Source organism: Vombatus ursinus, unplaced genomic scaffold (assembly GCF_900497805.2).
Source record: "Vombatus ursinus unplaced genomic scaffold, bare-nosed wombat genome assembly UNPS02000749.1, whole genome shotgun sequence".
In the NCBI taxonomy this organism is placed as follows: domain Eukaryota; kingdom Metazoa; phylum Chordata; class Mammalia; order Diprotodontia; family Vombatidae; genus Vombatus; species Vombatus ursinus.
In genome coordinates, this window is record NW_020940527.1 from 22651920 (window position 1) to 22672231 (window position 20312).

At 36.4% G+C, this 20312-nt stretch overlaps 1 protein-coding gene across 1 annotated transcript in view; it reads right to left on the reverse strand.

Moving 5' to 3' along the window:
• Positions 1 to 830: 830 nt before the first annotated feature.
• The window catches only part of PARG (poly(ADP-ribose) glycohydrolase), a 115222-nt gene continuing 95740 nt past the window's right edge, over positions 831 to 20312 (reverse strand). The window contains exons 16-18 of the mRNA XM_027859297.1: positions 15649 to 15754; positions 4670 to 4798; positions 831 to 3861 (exon numbers count right to left, since the gene is read on the reverse strand). Of these exons, the coding sequence (XP_027715098.1) occupies positions 3695 to 3861; positions 4670 to 4798; positions 15649 to 15754 (402 nt within the window). The 3' untranslated portion in view covers positions 831 to 3694. The remainder of the gene's footprint in view (positions 3862 to 4669; positions 4799 to 15648; positions 15755 to 20312) is intronic.

Genomic DNA, 20312 nt, shown 5'->3' on the forward strand with positions numbered 1-20312 from the left:
ATCTTGTTAGCACAGTGCCTGGTACATAGTAGGCGCTTAATAAATGTTTATTAACTATTGGCTACTGGTTTAAATTCCCACCTTTCATCCTCAATCTTTTTCCTTCCACTTAGCTGAAAGATACAATATGTATAATTTTATTGCAGAACTGCCTTAGGACATCATTATTTTACCACAAAGACTTGAGGTGGTTGGTGGTATGTATGCTGGTAAATGCTCTGGGGGGAGAAAGGAGGGATGTACACATGACATACTTTGAAGTTTAATCTGCATTATTTTCTCTATTGGCTTTCTTAAGTCTAAACAGTCAACAAAGCTCTGATCTGCAACATTGGCCAATTTCCAAGGTGTAAATGCTCACACTAAAAATTTAACAACTGGCTCTCTGGGTCAGTTAGAGCTGGCTCCAGCATACAGGCTACAGAGATTGCTAGAGAGAAGAGGGGGCGGAAAGTAGATGGGAATTAAGTGCATGTTAATTTTCCGCCAAGAAAAATAATATTGGTGAGGTATGGGTCATAGAGAGAATTCCTGTTAAAGTTCTTTTCCAAACCACTAATCTGGCATATCTGTGCTGTGGACATCATCTCAATGAAGAAGGGTTAGAAACAGCCACTTAAAGATGTAATGAGTAATGATCCATGCCAGGTACTCAGTAAAGAACGTGAATATCCTTTACTTTTCTGCCTTCTACGCTTTCAAGGAAGGTTAGGGTAGGAATTATATGATAGTCAAGTTGTGATTCAAATTTAACTTTCCTTCTCCCTCTGCCAACCCCTAAGAACTTTCTCAGAACTATGTATGTGATATATTGAAAAAATTCCGAATGGTTATAAAGTAAGATATCTCTTTATTCTCATTTATACAGAAAAAAAATTGTAGATGCCATTAAATGACAATGAAAACCATTACCTTTAGTTCAAGTAGATAAAAGAACAATAAATATCTCACAGTAGAGATAGCAATTTTTCCTCCTCTGATTATTGAATACTCCAGTGAAAAGAGAAAACATTATTAGCTCAGGTACTTCCTGGATGAAGAACACCAAAGGTCTCAGTAGTCTCAATCTGGTCTGAATAGCCTATAGGCTATTAAGGAAGAAAAATCATCTAACGATGATTGCTCTCTCTACTTCTTTCCCATATAAAAAGTATTATTTCTTCTCATTTCATGCCACCTAAATGTACTATACCTATTACATCTGAGAAAAAGGAACTAGCTTGGAAAGAAGAGATGAAATTACTTATTTCCCTAGTTCAGCACCAAGAAGAAGTGAGAATGAGGGCTACAGGTTTGGAAGACCATTACTTCTGAGAACCTTCACCTGGAGTTATTAATTTCTACAGTTTATTGTGTACTGAAGTCCCCTTTGAACTGATTTGAAGAACAGTCTACTCAACATTGGAGTGGAGGTAAGATAATAGAATTTAACTATGATTACTTGGCCAAAGTTCTAAGTAGGATGGAAGTAAAGGTGAAAGATACTAACAATAGAAAAAAAAAAGTGAATTTCAAGCCCTTGGCTGAGTTAGGGTGAAAATGAATAGTATCTTTGACTGTTGTGATAAAAGCTACTGCCACTCATATGTGTACCAACAAATGCAAAATGTCATCATACCGACAGCTAATGTTAAATGGCTGCACGAAAATACTCCTCCAGGGGAAAGATCACGAAGGGGCAGAGTTCAGGAAAGTAGACACAGAATTGCCCTGCCAAGAAGAGGATCCAGAATTGCCTCAGTGAGGAGTCTAATGACATTAAAACAAGGATATGAAACCTTATAAAGAGAACTAGTTAAAATGTGTTAACACATTACTGCTCCAAAAAAAATCAGTTGAACTATTATGTGGGGTATTTCTATGTAACAAAAATAAATCCAGGTCTTAGCTATTATTGTCCAACTATCACAAACAATATTTTTGGTCCACATTTGTGATTTCGTCAGCATATGAAACTCCTGGTATGAAAATCTCCTGCACTGATGCAGATTAAGAACTCTTCTGCAAATCTTATAGTCTTAGAGAATTGCCCGGGGGTCCTAACAGGGGGAAAGTTTGTACAATATCAGTACCACAAAATTCTAGTAGAGCAGGGTCCAGGCAGTCCTAAGGAAACAGTCAAAGGAGGGAGAGCCCCAGATTGAGATCAGTACATCCAGGGTCTCACCTGAGCTCTGCACTAATTTGCTAAGTGATTTTCACCAAAGCATATACCCTCTAAGGACCTTGTCTCTTCATCTCTAAAGTGAGCGTTTAACTAAATCACGGCTAAGGTCCTTGCCAGTTTTAACATTTGGGGTCCATAAGTGCTTCCAAACAGAACTCGACCTTCCTACTAATTGACCACAAGCCAGAGTTCTGACAGCCTGGTTATGTTCCAGAACTGTCTCGAAAACCTGGTCACAGATTTTTCTGCTTAAATTGTGGATGTTATAACAATTCACTAATATAATCCTTCTCTCCAATTTCCTGAGGAGTATGCAGCCTTTCACAGGTGGTTTCCAGTTGTCTGTCCATCTAACTGTAGCTAAGAGGACAGAAGACAGAGTCTCTGATAAAGCCCAAGCCTAATAGTTTTCTGTAACTCCAGTTTCATTTATTTTTAGTGGGCACAAATTAAATACACTAGAGTCATACTGGTCTAACAAATAAAATACAGCTATGAGGGAGAGGATAGCTTTGAAATGATACGCCACTGAAAATCTGTTAACTATACATCCCCAACATACCAGAGTGATTTCAATAAAGATAAATTAGTTTCAAGTCCTAGTTCCCAACTTCTTGCTATCTACACTTCCTCATCCACCACTGACTACATATATTGATCCTAGTTTGTTTTTTTTAAAAGCTTCAATGCTTTCAAATCTATATTTGTTTCACACAGACCTCTTCCCTTCTTTTGTATTTTCCTCCATCTTTGTAGGATTTTGAAAATATTATAGTGAAATGTGTTTTAAGAAAAAAGGTCAGACAAGTTGATAATGTAGGTGGTGCTTCACCAGCAAAATTTGTTAAAACCATAATGATTTTTATACTGAAAATATATTTAAACCCAGGGCATTTTTACTGTGCTACATGTGTGGAAATGTATATGCATACGTGTGTATCTATATCTGTATATATAAATGTGTGTGTGCGTGTGTGTACACACACCCTTTATTTTCAAAAATTCAAATAATGCAGCCACATTAATCCTTGAGTTTGAGTTGGAGGAGAAAGTATTATTTGTGAGCACAGTCAATAAAAAAACAACTACAAGGCTTTTAAACAGAACACCCAGGAATCACTGGTACTCACTTAGCTTCAGAGGCAATTTGTGTGATTATTTTATAGGCATCAAAAAAGAAAACTGAAGGAATAAGAATAACCTTTTACAGATTTTTATAAGAAATCTGATGGACTGTGGAGCCTATAGAATATGGACTGAAATACGCTGATGAATAAGAAAAAACAGAAATAAAATTATACCTAACAATACTGACTCTAAATCAGGATGGAGGTGGTTTAAATGGACAACCTGAAAAATCCCATCTCTCCAAAATGAGACAGCATACTGGATTACAAATGCAAGATTATATACACAATTATGTTAAGTTAAGCCAGTTCATATATTACACCCAGCAATTCAAACAGCATATTGGAGGGACGGGGAAAGTGGGGAAAGAAAGGATCCACACTGACTGAAGAACCCCACTCATTCCAATCCACGGAATCCTGTCCTTTTCCCATTGTGGTCGGTGGTATCTGCATAGGATTCAATGATACTGTAAATGAAAGGATAAAGCTTAACATCTGGTCCTGAGCTTGAACAGCTTTTGCATTCTTCATTGTAATACCGGAGCAGCAGCTTATAAATTTGCCCTAGAAAATAAAGAGGCAGACTATTTAACATAAAATAAAGGTAATAACATACAGATAAAAATTACAAAAGTATTCCCCCCCACCCCAGTTTTATGAAAATCTCAAGATCACATTCTACAATTTGGCTCTAGGAAATATATCTTTTTCACATGTCTGGAGAACAATCTTACATAAAACAAAATGTTTTAAAAAGTCATTTGCCTTTATCTCATACCCTCAAGTGCACAGATACACAAGCATGCATACATAAAGCCTTTCCCTTGTGTGACAGATATCAAGAGCAATAACACAGGCTGCCTGGCTGACTGACCATCCCCTAGTCATTCAGCTTCTGAATAACGTTGGAGCGCTTTTTGATTAACTTTTTGAGTAATCTGAAAACAAAAAAACAAAACAACAACAACAAAAAACCCAATCCATCCATAAAAAGTGAGCATTCTGCTACACTCAATAAGCATGACTCAGTTGATATCTGTCTATCTACATCTGGCTAATCTGCTCCTTTTTTCTATTAGTTTTGACAAATATGAAAGGGTGAAAGCATAGTCCTACCACATTCAGGGACTTTTACCAAGAATTAGCCATACTATGTTCATTCAATATATCATGAACATAGAGACAAATAATCATACACCAGTATGACTAAAACTAAAACGCTGCAAACAAAACCCTCAAACCAGAAATTTCACACTAGCTCTCGCTTTGTCTCCCTTTCCCAAATAAATCCTTTCCCTTCCTGCTTGTGACGTCCACCCAGGCTTAGCAAACAGCTCTTCTAAATAGAGAGACAAGATTACCACGTACTTACCAACTGTCTGTCCTCTTTCAGTAAGGAAGGTGTGCATGCTATAGATGTCTCTCATCAATTCTGAATCCCCAAAGGTAAAGTAAGCCACATCGCGTTCAGCTGCAGCCGCTGCCAGTATTTGTATTAAGGCTTAATCAGAGAAGAAATAATACCAATCATAAATGCACAGTGTGACAACACATCCCAAGGTACTTCTAACTTCTTCAAACCGGCTATGTTACAGTTAGTAAGCAACAACACTAGCTTAGATTAAAGCCTTACTATGCAAATCACTTGAGATTATGAACTGTGCTGAATGGAAAAAAAAAACTTTCAATGTTGTGATTCTTCCCATACTTTCTTTAAGAACACAAAAGCAGTGTAGTACAGAAATCACTGGACTCAGAATCAGGCACGACCTGGGTTTGAAGACTGTCCCTTACACTTTTCAGCTGTGTGACCGTGGGCAAATGATTTTAACTGAGCCTCAGTTTTCTTATCTGTAAAATGGGGATAGTTACTTCACTATAAAAAGGTACCTACCTCTGAGGGCTGTTGGGAAGATCAAGTAAGATAACATATGTAAATCACCTTTCAAATATTCAATGCTATAGAAATATCTGCTATCATTCATTATTAAGAGTATTTCATGGTACAAGGCAACAAATAAAAAGGCGAATTTCAATTATACAGCCAAGAGGCTAAAACAACTGTCCTATTTTCTAAACTAAGTTATTCTCAAATATTTACTTTAAACCTAGCCACTGACCTTTCATTGACAAGAAAACTGGGTTTTCAATGGATTTAGTGAAAAGATACTGATATGCTCATTAGAGAAGTAAATCACTAAACTTGCAATGTATTCCCTTTAAAAAAAAACTTTTATTATTCACAATTTTATATTGCAAGCATTTTCCACTCACTCTTTTAAGATTAAACCTTCTCTTGTGCCAAAGAAACCAACTAATCAAAAAAATATTCAACAAATGACCATGTCTGACAACATCTAGACCAGTTTTTTCCTGGTAGCCTCCCACCTTTCTGCTGTGAAGGAGGTGGTATATTTCATTATCTCTCCTCTGGGACCTTCACTGGTTTTTCCATTACTCAAATTTCAAGTTCCTTTAGTGACCTCTTCATTTAACTTGTAAGCATTGCAGATATTGTTTTCTTGGTCCCATGAATCATGGTAAGTTTTCTAGACCCAAGATTCTTTACAAAGTTAAACTCAAAGAAGCCTAACTAAAAACCTTCCACCAAAGTCCTCCTCCAGCACTTTATTGGAGCATGGAGGTGACTCTAGGTTCCTGAAGACTGTGCCAGAAGAACACAAGCCCTGGCTGCTGAAAGACTATGAGTCTCAGCCAGCCAAGTACTTGCTTAGATAATTTCAAAGAAGTTTCATTATCAACAGACCAATAGGAAAGAGATAAGCTTTTTCTGCTACAGCAATTCACTCAGACCATCAGCTAACGTCAGCTGTGTCAAAAAAGGAAGCACCTACTCCAATAAAATCACTGAATCCTGAAGTAATGAAGTAATTTAAAACATTCAACATGCTTACATGTTGTCTTGCTAGACACATGCCTTTGTTCTCAGGAAAGGGAAAAGAAATTTATACTACAACTATGACAAATGTGTAATAGTTAAAAGATCTTCTAAAAAACAAACTTAGAAACAGAATATAACTCAATACACACCAGGTCAAGAAAGGAACCTTTGACATTTCATTATGACTACAATTCTAAATACTATCAAAGGATATGGTAAATTTCAACAATTAACATTTCTCAAGTATCTAAAATGTGCTGGGTGCCATAACTGGAATTCATTAATCTCCTAAGTGTTAGAGTAATTTATCTCAAGAGAGGTGATGTTTTAATTAAAACTACTTAACCAACTTATCTATTAAAGCTTCAGTAAACTCATTTTTAAAGATGCCAAATTAAGCTAAGCTGCACACCAAAAATGAGGCTAATGAATCTCCATTGCCTGCAAACTTGGCATATTATTTATTACCTTTTAGTTGGAATGTGAAAATCTGACTAAATATATATCATCAGTAAACAAAAGACCTTTATAGATCCAGCTTCCTAAGTCAGAGACAATTTTGAATTTTCAATTTTATAGGATCGTAGATTTAGAGCCAGGAGAGATTTAGCAATCATTACCCCATCCTCCCCCCCCCCCTTTTTTTTAAACACATGAGTAAACTAAGTCATAGAGAGAAGAAGTGACTTGCCCAAGGTCACAGAGGTAGTAAATGACACAGCTGGGACTGAACCCAAATACTCTCTACCTTCTTACCCTCTTTTCTACTGTATATCATGTGGATTCTCAATGTGTCATTCAAGAAAAGAAGGAACTATCAAAAACAATCTAAATAGGTAAGACTTACTGCACTCCATTTCAATCCAGGTATACTCTAACAATAATAAGGACTTAGATTTATATAGCACCCACACCTATTACAAAGTGCTTACATACACCATCTCATTAGACCCTTACAACAATCTTGTGAGGCAGGTTAGTGAACTAAAGTGCTGGACTTGGAAGCAGAAAGACCTGAGTTCAAATCTTAACTTAGCCACTTACTATTTGACCCTGGAAAGTTATTCAACGGCTCTCAGCCTCAGTTTCCTCATCTGTAAAATGGGTATAATACTATCACATACTTCACAGAGTTGTGAGGATCAAATGAGACATGTAGAACACTCTGTAAGTCTTTAAAGTACTATATAAATGTCAGTTAAAGTTAGTCCAAGTATCATTTTTACTTCATAGAGGAATAAAATAAGGCTTATACTAACGACTTACATTTATATATTACTTTAAGGTTTACAAAGAGCTTGCCTCACAGTCTCTGAGATGTCTGGTGCAAGTATTGTTATCTGTATTTTATTTTACCAATAATCAGGCAAGTGAGGCTCACACAGCAACAAAGTGCCAGAGCTAGGATTTGGACTAAGGTGTTCTGATGTCAAACCCAGCACATTCTCCACTAGACTTCAACACAAAACATACTCAAGGACAGCTCCACATTGTGGGTCCTTATAGAAACACAACCCAATGGTAACTGAGCTGGCTGGGGTGCTGGGAGCTAACTGAGCTTTAGAAGAAAATGACAAGAATAAGGTTAAAAAAAAAAAAGATTTTCAAATATATAGATATAGTTAATCCACTGACATAGGTACACTCCAAACATATTCAAACTCTCCCATCAGCCATTTCAAGCTTTAAAACAGTAATTTTACTCCCCTGAATGTATAAAAAAATGTAAACATATAAAAATGACATGAAATTTTCAGAAAGAAAAATGACTATTCCAAAAATTCAATAATAATGGTTAAACAAGTACTCTAAAATACAATCATGTCCCTCAGACTTTCAATACCTAAAAAAACCCAAATCCCCACAGCTCTAGAGAACTGTGCCTGGACACTGAAATGAAATCTTCCACTTCTCTGGTTGGGAAAGAGTAGGTCTGCAATATAACAAGGTGCTTGGGTGTGTGGACTGGGTCCAAGAAACAATATAAAAGCATCAGATTCTGACTTCAAGCATGTCTAAATGCCAAAGGAATTATTTAATTTAAACTGCAGGGAGCTGGGTTTTAATTTTCTTCTTGGCAGAAATTTTAAGCTGTAAAAACAAAGCAAAACAAAAAACAAGCACACATGACTAATTAAGAACAATTTGAACTCTTTTTGCAATGAATGCACTCAAAGAAGAATGAAACAACACAGTGAGGGGGATCAGGAATATCAACACGCAGTAACTGACACGAAGTAAACTCTACCATTTCATAATGTATGATTACTTAAATGATTCATATGCATGCTGCCATGGTTGTAGTGTAAGTTTAAAAAAAAAAAAAGCTGACTCTTAAAAGTTCCCAAAGATTGATTTCTAGTTTAGTTTTTTCTCAGATCTCACTTTCTGTGACCTCTCTAAGCGCTCCAGGACTGATATGGATACAGTACCTGAAGGTGAGACCTGTAGACAGATAAATGCATACATACATAGATATATTCATAAATGCATGCACATATGTATATACATATATGTGTATGTGTATAGAAATATAAAAAATCTCTCTCTGTTCCATGATCCTACACTATTTTTAATCTCCTACCTTTCTGACTACTACTTTTTAACTTTACTTTTATTCTTCCTATCAATTATTTTCAGGTGTCACTCAAGGCTCAACCAATCCTTCATTCTCCATACTTCTTTTATTTGTACACTCATTTTCCTGGGCAAATTACTCTCCTTTCAACTTCAACTCCAACTACCATCTCTATGATGGTGACTCCCAAATCTAGACCCTCAGATCCCATCTAAGAACTAGGTTACAAACTACCAACTCTCTCGGATATTGCAACATGGGTATCTCACAATTACTATCAACTTAACGTGTTTAAAATTAAACTCAATTTCTCTGGTCGGACAAATGTCACTGTCCCATGAACTTGTGATGCTTATTTCCCACAACTGTGCTTTGGTTACAGTGCTCTCCCCCAATCGAGAATGAACCTGCTCATTTCAGTCTATCTTCAATGCTCAGATCAAATCTCAACTCCGCATAAAGCCTTACTTCATGTCAATGTCCTATGGTATCACTAGTCTATTTTGTATAAGTAGAACCTTGTTATAGAAGATCTCTAATTGTCATTACCACATATAAAACACATATACACATACCCCATGGAGTATCTTATGTATTGTTTCATGTACATATCTGTCTTCACCAATTAGACTAAGCTACTAGTGAGCAGGGCTCATATATTGCTACTATTTTGTCTTCCACCCCCACTCCCCACCCCCAGACCCAGTCCTTTATATGATAGACCAAAGATGCCTAATACATGTTTTCAGTTTGAATAAAATAGACAAAAGTTGTGACAATACCTGGAAGGTACACAAACATGGGTTCTCTACTACGGAAGAGTGGAAAGAGGCTGCATTCAGAATCAGGGCTCCAAATTCTAATCGGGTCTCTGCCACTTATGACTTGTATGAAATTCAGTTGGGCAAGTAATTTTATCACTCAGATGCTCAATTTACTCATCTATAAATTGAGAGGGTTGGACTAGATGGTCTCCACGTCCTTCCCAGTTCTAAAGCTTAAAGCCTATAACAAGGAATTTTTGTCAGTTATTTTAGAATCCCCAAAATCCTTTTTTCCATCAATCCTCTTCAACAACTTCTAGCCACAAGCTTCTTCCAATTTTAAAGGCCTATAATAAAAATATGTGAAGACATGACTTCCAAAATACACCAGAACCTTTTGGTGAGATAACTATGTTGTGGCAGTGCTACTCAAGGGGGCAATTAGCACCGCCATGGGTTGGTACCATGAGACAGTACCTCTTCTTGTTAAGGCACCATAACTTTCAAGGAAAATCCAGGACACAGGATCAACCTATAGAATCCATCCTCCTCTACTTTCTCAAAGTCTTTCTGATTTCACTTGCCATATAATGGTTATAACACGGTAATCTGCATTTAGATGTGAGGAAATGGGATCATATGTAAGGCAGAGGAGTAAGACAAACTTTTAAAGTATTCCATTTTGGCATGCATTTGTGGTTTTCCAACAAACAGCTGAAAGGTATTTTTGAATTCAAATAATATTTATTGTCTCTCTCCCTGGTTACTTTCATTGCATTTGCTTACAAAAAAGGAATTCTGTAACTCATTAGTCTACCTTTCCTATGTTGAAAGGCTACTCAATGTGACCAAATCAAACCCAGATTATATATTCTCTTCTTCAGCATGTAATTCACAATTAGGCTGTGGGTGATCAAGTCTGCGAGAACAACACACCACCTTCCTTAATAATCAAACTGTCCTGTATCTTACACGTTATTTGAGTATTTAAGAAGAATGACTGAAATTGGAGGAGCTACTTTTGGTTGCTCTGTGGTTTTTTTTTTTTTAATTTTTGTGGCCTTCCATAAAAAATTATATTTTAATAAACTTCCAACCTTTTTCCTGCTCCTCCAATTTAGAACTAAACTTTTTTAAAAGACTCAAACAACATCTCATTCCAAAATCTAATTTACCCATTAATTTTCACCAGTACCACAGGTAAAATAAATATTTGCCACTGTAAATGCATGCCTTGCACAAAAAGATATATACATGTTTTGAGTTATATTAACATGCAAAATACCAAACTGCCACCAAGCGGCACTAAATAAAATAGCTCAGTCCTGTGAAATCCCTTGATTTTGAAGAATCTGGCATCTTTAAATGAAATGCTTAAAGGCAAGTAGCTTCCTTGACCAGAACAATACTGAACATAAAGAATACGGTTTAAAGGTAGTATAGGAATAATTTTCACAAATATCAAGGGACTTAATAATACCTAGCAAATAAAAGTAGTCCATTAACTAAACACGGTCAAGCCTGCTGACTACTAAAGTTTTACATATCAAATGAACAGTAAGCAACACACATTTATAATACACATCTAACTTCATCAAACTGTGATTCTGTCAAGTAAACAGATAACTGTCCTAATCAGCATTTTTCTTAGAGCTTAAAAACAATCTAAGAAAGTAACTAATTCTTCAGTAGATTTCAAGATATGCTCTCCTAAAATGGGTATTAACTGCCCAGAAGTAATAAACTGTAGCCAACTATGGTGTCCTGAGTTAAAGTCACTTGAATGTTTCTGAACAGACTACAGATACCCAATCTTTTCAGTGTGGATGTGTCAAAATCTGCTTAAAGAAAGGTTCAGGCATATACATTCTAACTGTGAAGTAAGTGAGAGGGCCACTTCATTTACCATTGAACTTCTTCAATATATCTAAAGATCTATGATTTCATCACTCTGAGTATTCTTTTCACTACTGCAAATTGCAGCCACTTGATGTCTTAATTTCCAGAAAATTTCATGAGTTGCTATGTATTAATAATATTATCCGTTGGTGGCTAGTTTTCTGGTGAAGAGCTTCTCCAAACATCTATAGGCCAATCCTCAGATGCCAGACATACAGGTGTCAGTTGATAAGCCCATGTTCAAAGCCTACCCTGAACCTGCCAATGCTTGTGTTCCATGAGTTTACCCTTCAAAAAAAAAAAAAAGAGCCTACCAGGGCAACACCCACACTAGGACAAGGTACTAGAGAAGAACCTCAGTGGAGGCCTTTGTGGGATAATGTGACTAATGGCAGAAGGAGAGAAACTGCAAAAACAAAATATGCCAATTAATGAATAGATATTTATTGAGGACTCAGTACCATACTAAGTATTGTGGCAAATTAAAAAAAAAATATATAAAACATAATCCCTACTGATGGGGAGAGAAGATTAACACCCACAAGAATAAATAACACAAAAGTCTATTAATGTTTTGAATCGCATGGTATAGACTATAAATCTATCAAGAATTCATAGATAGGGAAAACCAACAAGGGCTGGAAATCAGGCTGTTTCATGAAGGAGGTAGAACCACCTGTGTGCCTTGGAGGATAGACAGAATTTTGATAGGTGCAGGAAATAGATAAGGGCATTCCTGGCAAAGGGAACATAAATGAAGACACATAGTCAAGAAGAAGCATGGAACATCCGTGGTATATTAAGGAGCACATATTAGAGCAGAAGGTGTGTGTTACAGAGTTGTAGGGGGAAAGAGAGATGGATGACATTAGGGTAAGGGCTAGAAAGTAAGACAAAAGAGGTTAAATTTAAGAGTTGAAAATAATACGTAAACTAGATAGACAGACAGATAGTAGGTAGCACTTTGTTTGCAAAGAAGCTTCCAAAAAAGTTTTTTAGTAGAGTAGTAACATTATGAAAGCAATGCTTAAGGAAAATCAGTCAGACTAGATTACAAAGGAGAGCTTACAGGGGCAAAAGACAGTTAAGAGCTTATTTACTAAGTGATAAAAGCCGTGACTAGAGCACTGTAGAGAGAAAGAAGAGGGAAGGATGGGTATAAGGGACACTAAGAAGGCAATTAGCAATTGATAAGTGACTACCTATAAGGAGACGAATGTGTCAAAAGTTCCAATCTGACTTAAAAGGTGGTTATAACAAAATTTACTTCTGAATTGAGATATTAACTTATTCTTTTGAGTGATATACAGTGGAGAGCAGCAATTAAGACTGAGATCTTACGCAGATATATAAAACCTCTTGAGGTGACAATCCAATATGGCCAGGTCCATGGCACATCTCGATTTGGGGATTGATGACATAAACCAGGTCATCCGTTTACTTAGCGCAAAACAGAAAAAAGTGGCTGTCATAAAATCAATAAGCTCAGAATAGAAAACAGGCTCCCTAAAACAAACTCAGAAGATAAAGAATGACTCAGATTGAATATCAGGAATTACATTTTTTACTTTCAAAAGGTAAGCAAAATTACGATGTGTCTTTAAAATATTGCTAAACTTTAAAAATTATCAGTTAATACCAAATACAATTGTACTTGCAAGGATCACAGGATTTAGAGATGATGGATCAAGTTAAGAACCAAAATGATTATAGGATACACATATCATACCAGTTTGTAGCCTAACTAGATATAGGTAAATCTCATTACAATCAATATAACAAATGACTAAATAATGACACTAATACCACCTCCTGGCAGACAGTCCACAATGTAATGATTTTTTCTAACAAATAGTCCAGTTAAAAAAATACTTTCACTGGTTCTCATTCTACGAAAGATAATTTAAAAGAGAATCTGAGTTATTATGACTGCTCTATCCCTCTGGTCTCCATCTATGTAATCAAACTGTTTGTCACAGAATCTCAGAACCTAACACTTAGAAGGCGCCTGGCCTCAAAAGGTAGCTAGTCCATCTCAAGCCTGAACAAAAAGTCATTCTACATCTTACATTGTAAGATGACCCCCAGCTTTGGACAGAAAACCTCTGGTTATGGGAAAGGCCTTGCCTTTCAAGGCAACCCAACCTACTTTTGGACAACTCAGACTTTTAGGAAGTTGCTCCTGACATCAAGTCTAAATGTGCAACTCCCACATGTGCTCCTAGTGCTGCAGTTTGAGGGATTCAAAACAAATGTAATGTTGCCTCCACAAGATGCCATTCAGAAGCTTAGAGACACCTCTCACATCCTCAGAAGAGTGAGCAGAAGGAAACGGAAATGTTTAGTCTGGAGAAAAGAAAGTTTAGTGTGCCAAGGGAATGGCTGAGTCTTCTAAGCAACAGCAGCATTGATCAGCATTGTGAAGAGATCACTGAGAGAAGGCTGGTGTATTTTTAATATGGCCATGAGAATCAGATGTACTAAAGGATTAGAGAAGACAGTTTTCCTGTATCTTTGGGTCTGAACTACCTTGGGTATCTCAGATGATGAAGTGGGAAAGCAAGGAGGACCAGAATGACTGAAGATCAAGGAAAGGACAAAGAACAGTGTTTGAAGACAGTGTGGAATAGGACAGAGCACTGGATTTGAAGTCAGGAAGTCTAACCCTAGGCTAGTCACTTAACCTCTCTCAGCCTCAGTTTTCTCAACCAATCTCACAAGGTTGTAGTGATATGCAAATGAGATAATATGTATAACATAATATGTATAACATTGATAAGCTATTATAGGTAGCCCTTTGCAAACTCTAAATTGTTATATAACTGTCAGCTGTTGTTATTATTATTATTGTTGGGAGGGGTGAAGTATACAAAGGTATGGAAGGATTAAAAGGTTCAGATCAGATAAAGGAATCTCAGAATTCTGGTCTTCTAACCTAGAACATTGTGAATGGTGATGGACTTAAGTGTCTAACTGTCCCAAGACGTGGCTGAATGGGGTAGAGCAAGTGAAAGCCAGGAACTCAGCCATTCTAGTTTGTGGATGGGTGACTGACTAATCAGGCTAATAGGATTTTTATCCATGTAACAAAAAACTGGATACCCCAGGGAGTATATAATAAAAGGATTTGCTTTTACACAATCAAAGAACTATGTCCCTATTTATATATTTTTAAAAGATTATGGGGGCAGCTAGGTGGCGCAGTGGATTAAGCACCAGCCCTGCAGCCAGTAGAACCTGAGTTCAAATCCGGCCTCAGACCAAACACTTGACACTTACTAGCTATGTGACCCTGGGCAAGTCACTTAACCCCAATTGCCTAAAAATAAAAAAATAAATAAATAAAAAGATTATGGTATAGTATAGAGCTCAATATACACAAGTATGTATGCAACACTCCTACTCAACAGCTTACTTTTTTCAGTCATTTCAAAAATTTTAATATGGTGGTTTCTCTGTCTTAATGAAGGCCAGTGGAGGAGCACAAATACCAAATTCAAATCCAGTGTCTGCCTTACTGTACTATCTTGAGCAAGTCACTTTTTCTTACTCAGTTGTCTCATTTGTATCATGACCCCCTTGAATAATCCAATTTCCTTTAAAAGAAGAGATATTGTATGATTTTGAAAGACTTCAAAATTCTAATCAAAGTAGTGACCAATAATGACTTTAAAATAAAAAGACTGAGTGTAAGTATACCTCACACACTTCTTGGCAAGAAGATGATAGAACAGAGGTACAATGAATGAAACACACTTTTATGCATGGTCAATGTACCGACAATGCTTTGCTTGACTATACTTATTGGTCACAAGAGAAGGCTTCTAGATTTGTTTTGGGGTTTTTTTGAGGGGATGAATTAATGGGTAATGATAGAAATACAAAAAAGAGGAAAAAAAGAGCATCATTAAAGCATTTAAAAATACTCAGAAGAAAAGAAGGAATTCACAACAGGCCACAAAAGGGATATTTTGTTATTAATGTGTTAAAGTTAATAGAGACTATTAAATAAATTATAGAACACAAGTTCATTGTTTCACATAAAATCTTTTTTTTGTTCTTTGTATATTGAAGTATTCATTGATGTGAATGAAGTATTCATTGATGTCTAAATTCATAATAAAAAAAAAGGAGATACTGTGGGGATGAATTAACTTCTAGCTCAACCAATATGTACACAAACGTATCAATCTTTTCTCTTCACTCACCTTTCAATCTAGAATCACCCCCAAAGGCACCACATCCCCAGTTTCCTGTGGCCACTGCTGAAAGATTCTCAGAAGAAACTCCAGGTCGGAAGAAACCACAATAAGCCTATAGGAAAACAAGAAATGTCAACATGTGAGTGGATACATTTCTGATATGATGCTTTTGTAGTACTAAAAGCTATGCTTGTGGGGGTTTTTAGAAATCTATTCATTTTCTTAGGAAAGCTGAAAATGTAGTTCAAAGTAGAATTTCACTGAAATATACCAAAAATAAAAAAAAAGCTTAAAAGTAAGAAGTTATTAGTTGCACTTCGGCTTCTGCCATTGACTTGCCTTCATGAAAAGCAAAGCAAATCGTTGAACCATCATGTACTTAGATTTCTTAAGCCGAAAGAAACAAACCAAAAAAAAAAAAAGTAGAAATGATTTGTAAATCCTACCAGTTACACATACTGCAAGAGCTAAGATGGATCTATAAATTACTTGGGCAGCTAAGTAGTACAGTGGACAGAGTGCTGGGCCTTAAGTCAGGAAGACTCATCTTCCTAAATTTAAATCCAGCCTCAAACACTAGCTGTATGATCCTCAGCAAGTCACTTAATCCTGTTTGCCTCAGTTTCCTCAACTGTAAAATAAACCGGAGAAGGAAATGGCAAACCACTCCAGTATTTTTATCAAGAAAACCCCAAATGGAGTCACAAAGAGTCAGAAACAACTGAACAACCACATAAATTACTTTTACTTATTAGAAAGGTGCTTATTAAAACAGTGTTGGAAATCCTTTAAGTGGCCTGTATTCCTCAAAGGTGAGGTTAACTACTGCACCTTTTCATAGGTGCTAACCACCCAGTCAGATATGCAGATGTGTATTTAAGAATGTACAATCTGAAGTACTCTAAATCACTTTTGATTAGAGAAATGTAAATTAAAACAACTCTCGAGGTATCACCTTACACCTTTTGGCTAATATGACAAAAAAGGAAAATGACAAAATTGGAGAGGATGTGGGAAAATTGGGACACTAATGCACTACTGGTGGAGTTGTGAATGAATCTTACTCTCATCGGATTTGGCTTAAGGAGGGAATAACATAAACACTCAATTGGGTATAGAAATCTATGTTACCCTCCCTACAGGAGAGTAGCAGGGAAAGGAATAAGAGTGGGGGTGACAGAAGGGAGGGCAGCCTGGGGGAGGGGGAAATCAGAAGCACACTTGAGGAGGGATCGTGTCAAAGAAGAAAATAGAATAAATGGAAGATGGGATAGGATGGAGGGAAATATAGTTAGCCTTTCACAACATGACTATTATGGAAGTGTTTTGTATGACTACACACGTATAACCTAATTGAATTGCTTGCCTTCTCAGTGAGGGTGGGTGGGGAGGGAGAAAGAGAGAGAATTTGGAACTCAAAGTTTTAAAAACGAATGTTAAAAATTGTCTTTACATGCCAACTGGGAAATAAGATACACAGCCAATTGGGTGTAGAAATCTATCTTACCCTACAGGGAAATAGAAGGGGAAGGGGATAAGAGAAGAGAGATGGGGAGGGATGATAGAAGGGAGGGCATATTGGGGGAAGGGGTAATCAGAATGTGAGCTGTCATGGGGTGGAGGGAGTGAAGATATGGGGGGGAAATTTGGAACTCAAAATCCAGTGGAAGTGAATGTTGAAAACTAAAAATAATTTTTTTTAAAATGAATGCTAAAAATTGTCTTAATATGTAATTGGGAAAAAAATAAATGTTATTAATAATGTACAATCTGAGTAGTTTATTAAGAATTCTGATTAACAACAATAATAATTTCCACTTACATAGTGCTTTTAGTTTTACAGAGAGCTTTCCTCACAACATCTTTGCTAGATAGTATAATTATTATTATTCCCATTTTACAGTTGAAAAACTGAGGTTCAGTGAAGTTTAATGCCTGTTGTATCCTGGATTCAACTCCCAGTCCCTGGGGCTCTCTGAATCTGGCAGTATTCCCAGAGAGAGGGCTGATAATCACCCATGTGGTATATTAATGTGTTTCTGAACTGGAATTATGTCTAAGGTACCTTCTGATGTTATCTGTCAATGTAATAACAGTAGGAAAATACAATATATCCTATAAATACTTATTAAACATTGAATGTAGTTTGCATATTAGCAGAGTACAGGAGAGTTAACTATTGGGCTTCAGAATTTTCAATTTCCACATCTTTATTCTCAGGATAGTTGGATTTTCTGCCTCTTGGCATAAATACTTTCTAAGACCATCAGACAATATTAAAAGGCTTAATGTTATAGTCAAGCAAATCTGCTCTGGGTTATCTCCAGTGCCAAATAAAGCCTAAAATATAGGTTTCTGTATAACACTAAATGAAGGAAGGAAAAATGATCTGTGACAAATGTTCCCAGGGAAAAATCAAGGATAAAGAAAGATGGTTCTACAAAATCCACATATAGAAAAGTGGTAAATTACTCAGTGAAGTTTTTGCAAAGGTATAAAAATTTATTTAACACATTGTCTGGAGTGAATTAATAAACCTGTTCCTTCCACCCCCTTCTGTGCTGCAAATTCTGACAGATATTAATTATAATTTGGTATGACACCATTAGTCAATGCTTGCAGTACAGAGCTTACACAAGAGTTCACAAATTACCTGCTCCATCAGATGTATGGGGCTTCAGAAAATCTCTCTCAGGTCACAAATACTGGAAAGCTCAATGTTTTAAGCAGGTTGCTGAGAAATAATAGCCCCTGCCATTATGCCATGAGGGTGAATACCGTACTTTCCCCACAGAGTGATAAGTGGTATTCTGTCAGGTCACAGCTACATATGACACTCAGTTTTCTGTAACTCTGTTCAGATAACTAAAGGAAGAGGAAGCCTTCACTTTTTTCAATTTCTTTTTCATACATGTTTGAAGAGCATTTTTAAGAATACTTAGGCTTTCCCTGCTTTTAATGAGTTCTCTAAAGAGTCTGGATATCTTACTTGACTTGTGTTCAAAAACAATTGTGTGAAACCAAGCATGAAAATGCAAAATGTAGAAAACTTTGATCATTTAGGCATAATTAAATATATGCTAAAGTCACAACACCAAATATTCCTGATAATATTTAAGTTGTATCAGAAAAGGCATGCCATATGAACAACAATCTACAAAGACTGAGCATACATGAACAGAATTTAGAGTTATAACCAAGTAAAAGTTACAAAATTCAATCAGACATGATTCAACCACATATGGAATCCTTATCGTATATCACGGTAATCAGACAAAAATGGCAAGCAGTTCATATAAAAATGAACTATTCATACCAATATTTTTATAAAGCCAAACAAAAGCTATCTCAAGGAGAAGACCTCTCGACTCATAGTTCATGGGACCCATGCCTCTTTTCTCCAGCACAGATGGTCCAAATGTTCTTTGATACCACTGGTGAAGCCTCTATCTACTTCTAGCTCAGATAACCCAAACCAGGACAAGACAGACATGGAGATCCTCACTCACACTAAGCTTAGGGAAAATCAGTATCTTTGTAACAATAATCACCTCTCTTCAGTGAAAAATGAAAATTAAACAGTATGGCCAAGAGTTCGGGCTCCAGAAAAGAAACTGAAAACAGAACAGTGATTAACTTCTTCCTGTAGCAAAGAAAAAAGCTAGTGGGAAAGCCCTCCTAGGGCCAGAGCCATATACTTTCCTTTCTCCCCTATCCACACAGGGGGATAAACTGAGTGGTATGACTTAAGGCAAGTTCCATTAAGATACCAATATTTATTTGAGCTAATAAGCCAATGTCCAAAGATGGTTAAAATAAAAACCAACCCAATCTTTCTTTTTCAGAGTAGTATGTCTTTTCAGCTATCTTTAACATATATTTGAGATACACTAGAGAAACGAATTTTGATAGCATGAGGAAAGCCACAGGTAAGACATAATTTTGGAGCACAGGGCACTAGTGGGAGATCCAGGTTAGGGAGCAGAATCAGGAACTTTGTGTATCAACAGTCAGAGCACTTCATACCTGGGGCTGACCAAACAGACCCTGAGAGAAGCAAAAAACAAAGGGGGAGGCTGGAAGGGAAAAAGAAAGCAAGATGTAAAGCCAAGGAAGAATCAGAAGTGGAAAGAAGATAAAAAGAAGCAGAAAGAAGAACTAAGGAGTTAGAAAAGGAAATGGGAACACAGTACAGAAAATAAGGTGTAAAAAAGCAAAAGAAACTGAGGCATTAAACTGCACAGGCTCCAGGATTATGCTCCACAGAAGATATGTGCGGAAGAACATACTTTATGTCAGATGTAGCCCCCAAAGTCCATAGTTTGGCAAAACTTTTGGTTTCTTCATTCAATTCAGCAGGCTTATGCAGCTACCTTTAGCTAAAAAAGTCTTTTAATGAAAATTCACTCAACTTTTGGTAACAATTACATTAACACCATATTAAAATTAGCAGTACTACCATTTTAATTTTCAAAATTTAAGACTTCCTTCTTAGCGTTACCTAATATAATTTCCTTGTTGAATTTAAATTAACAAATAATATTGCCTATCTAATTACTATATGCATTAGTATTGATTAACACTGATTTCTTCAGGTTTTAACATCTTTTGATTTCCTGGCACAGGACTCCTAGATGAGGAAACTCCCTCTCTTCTCAAAGCATCTTTTC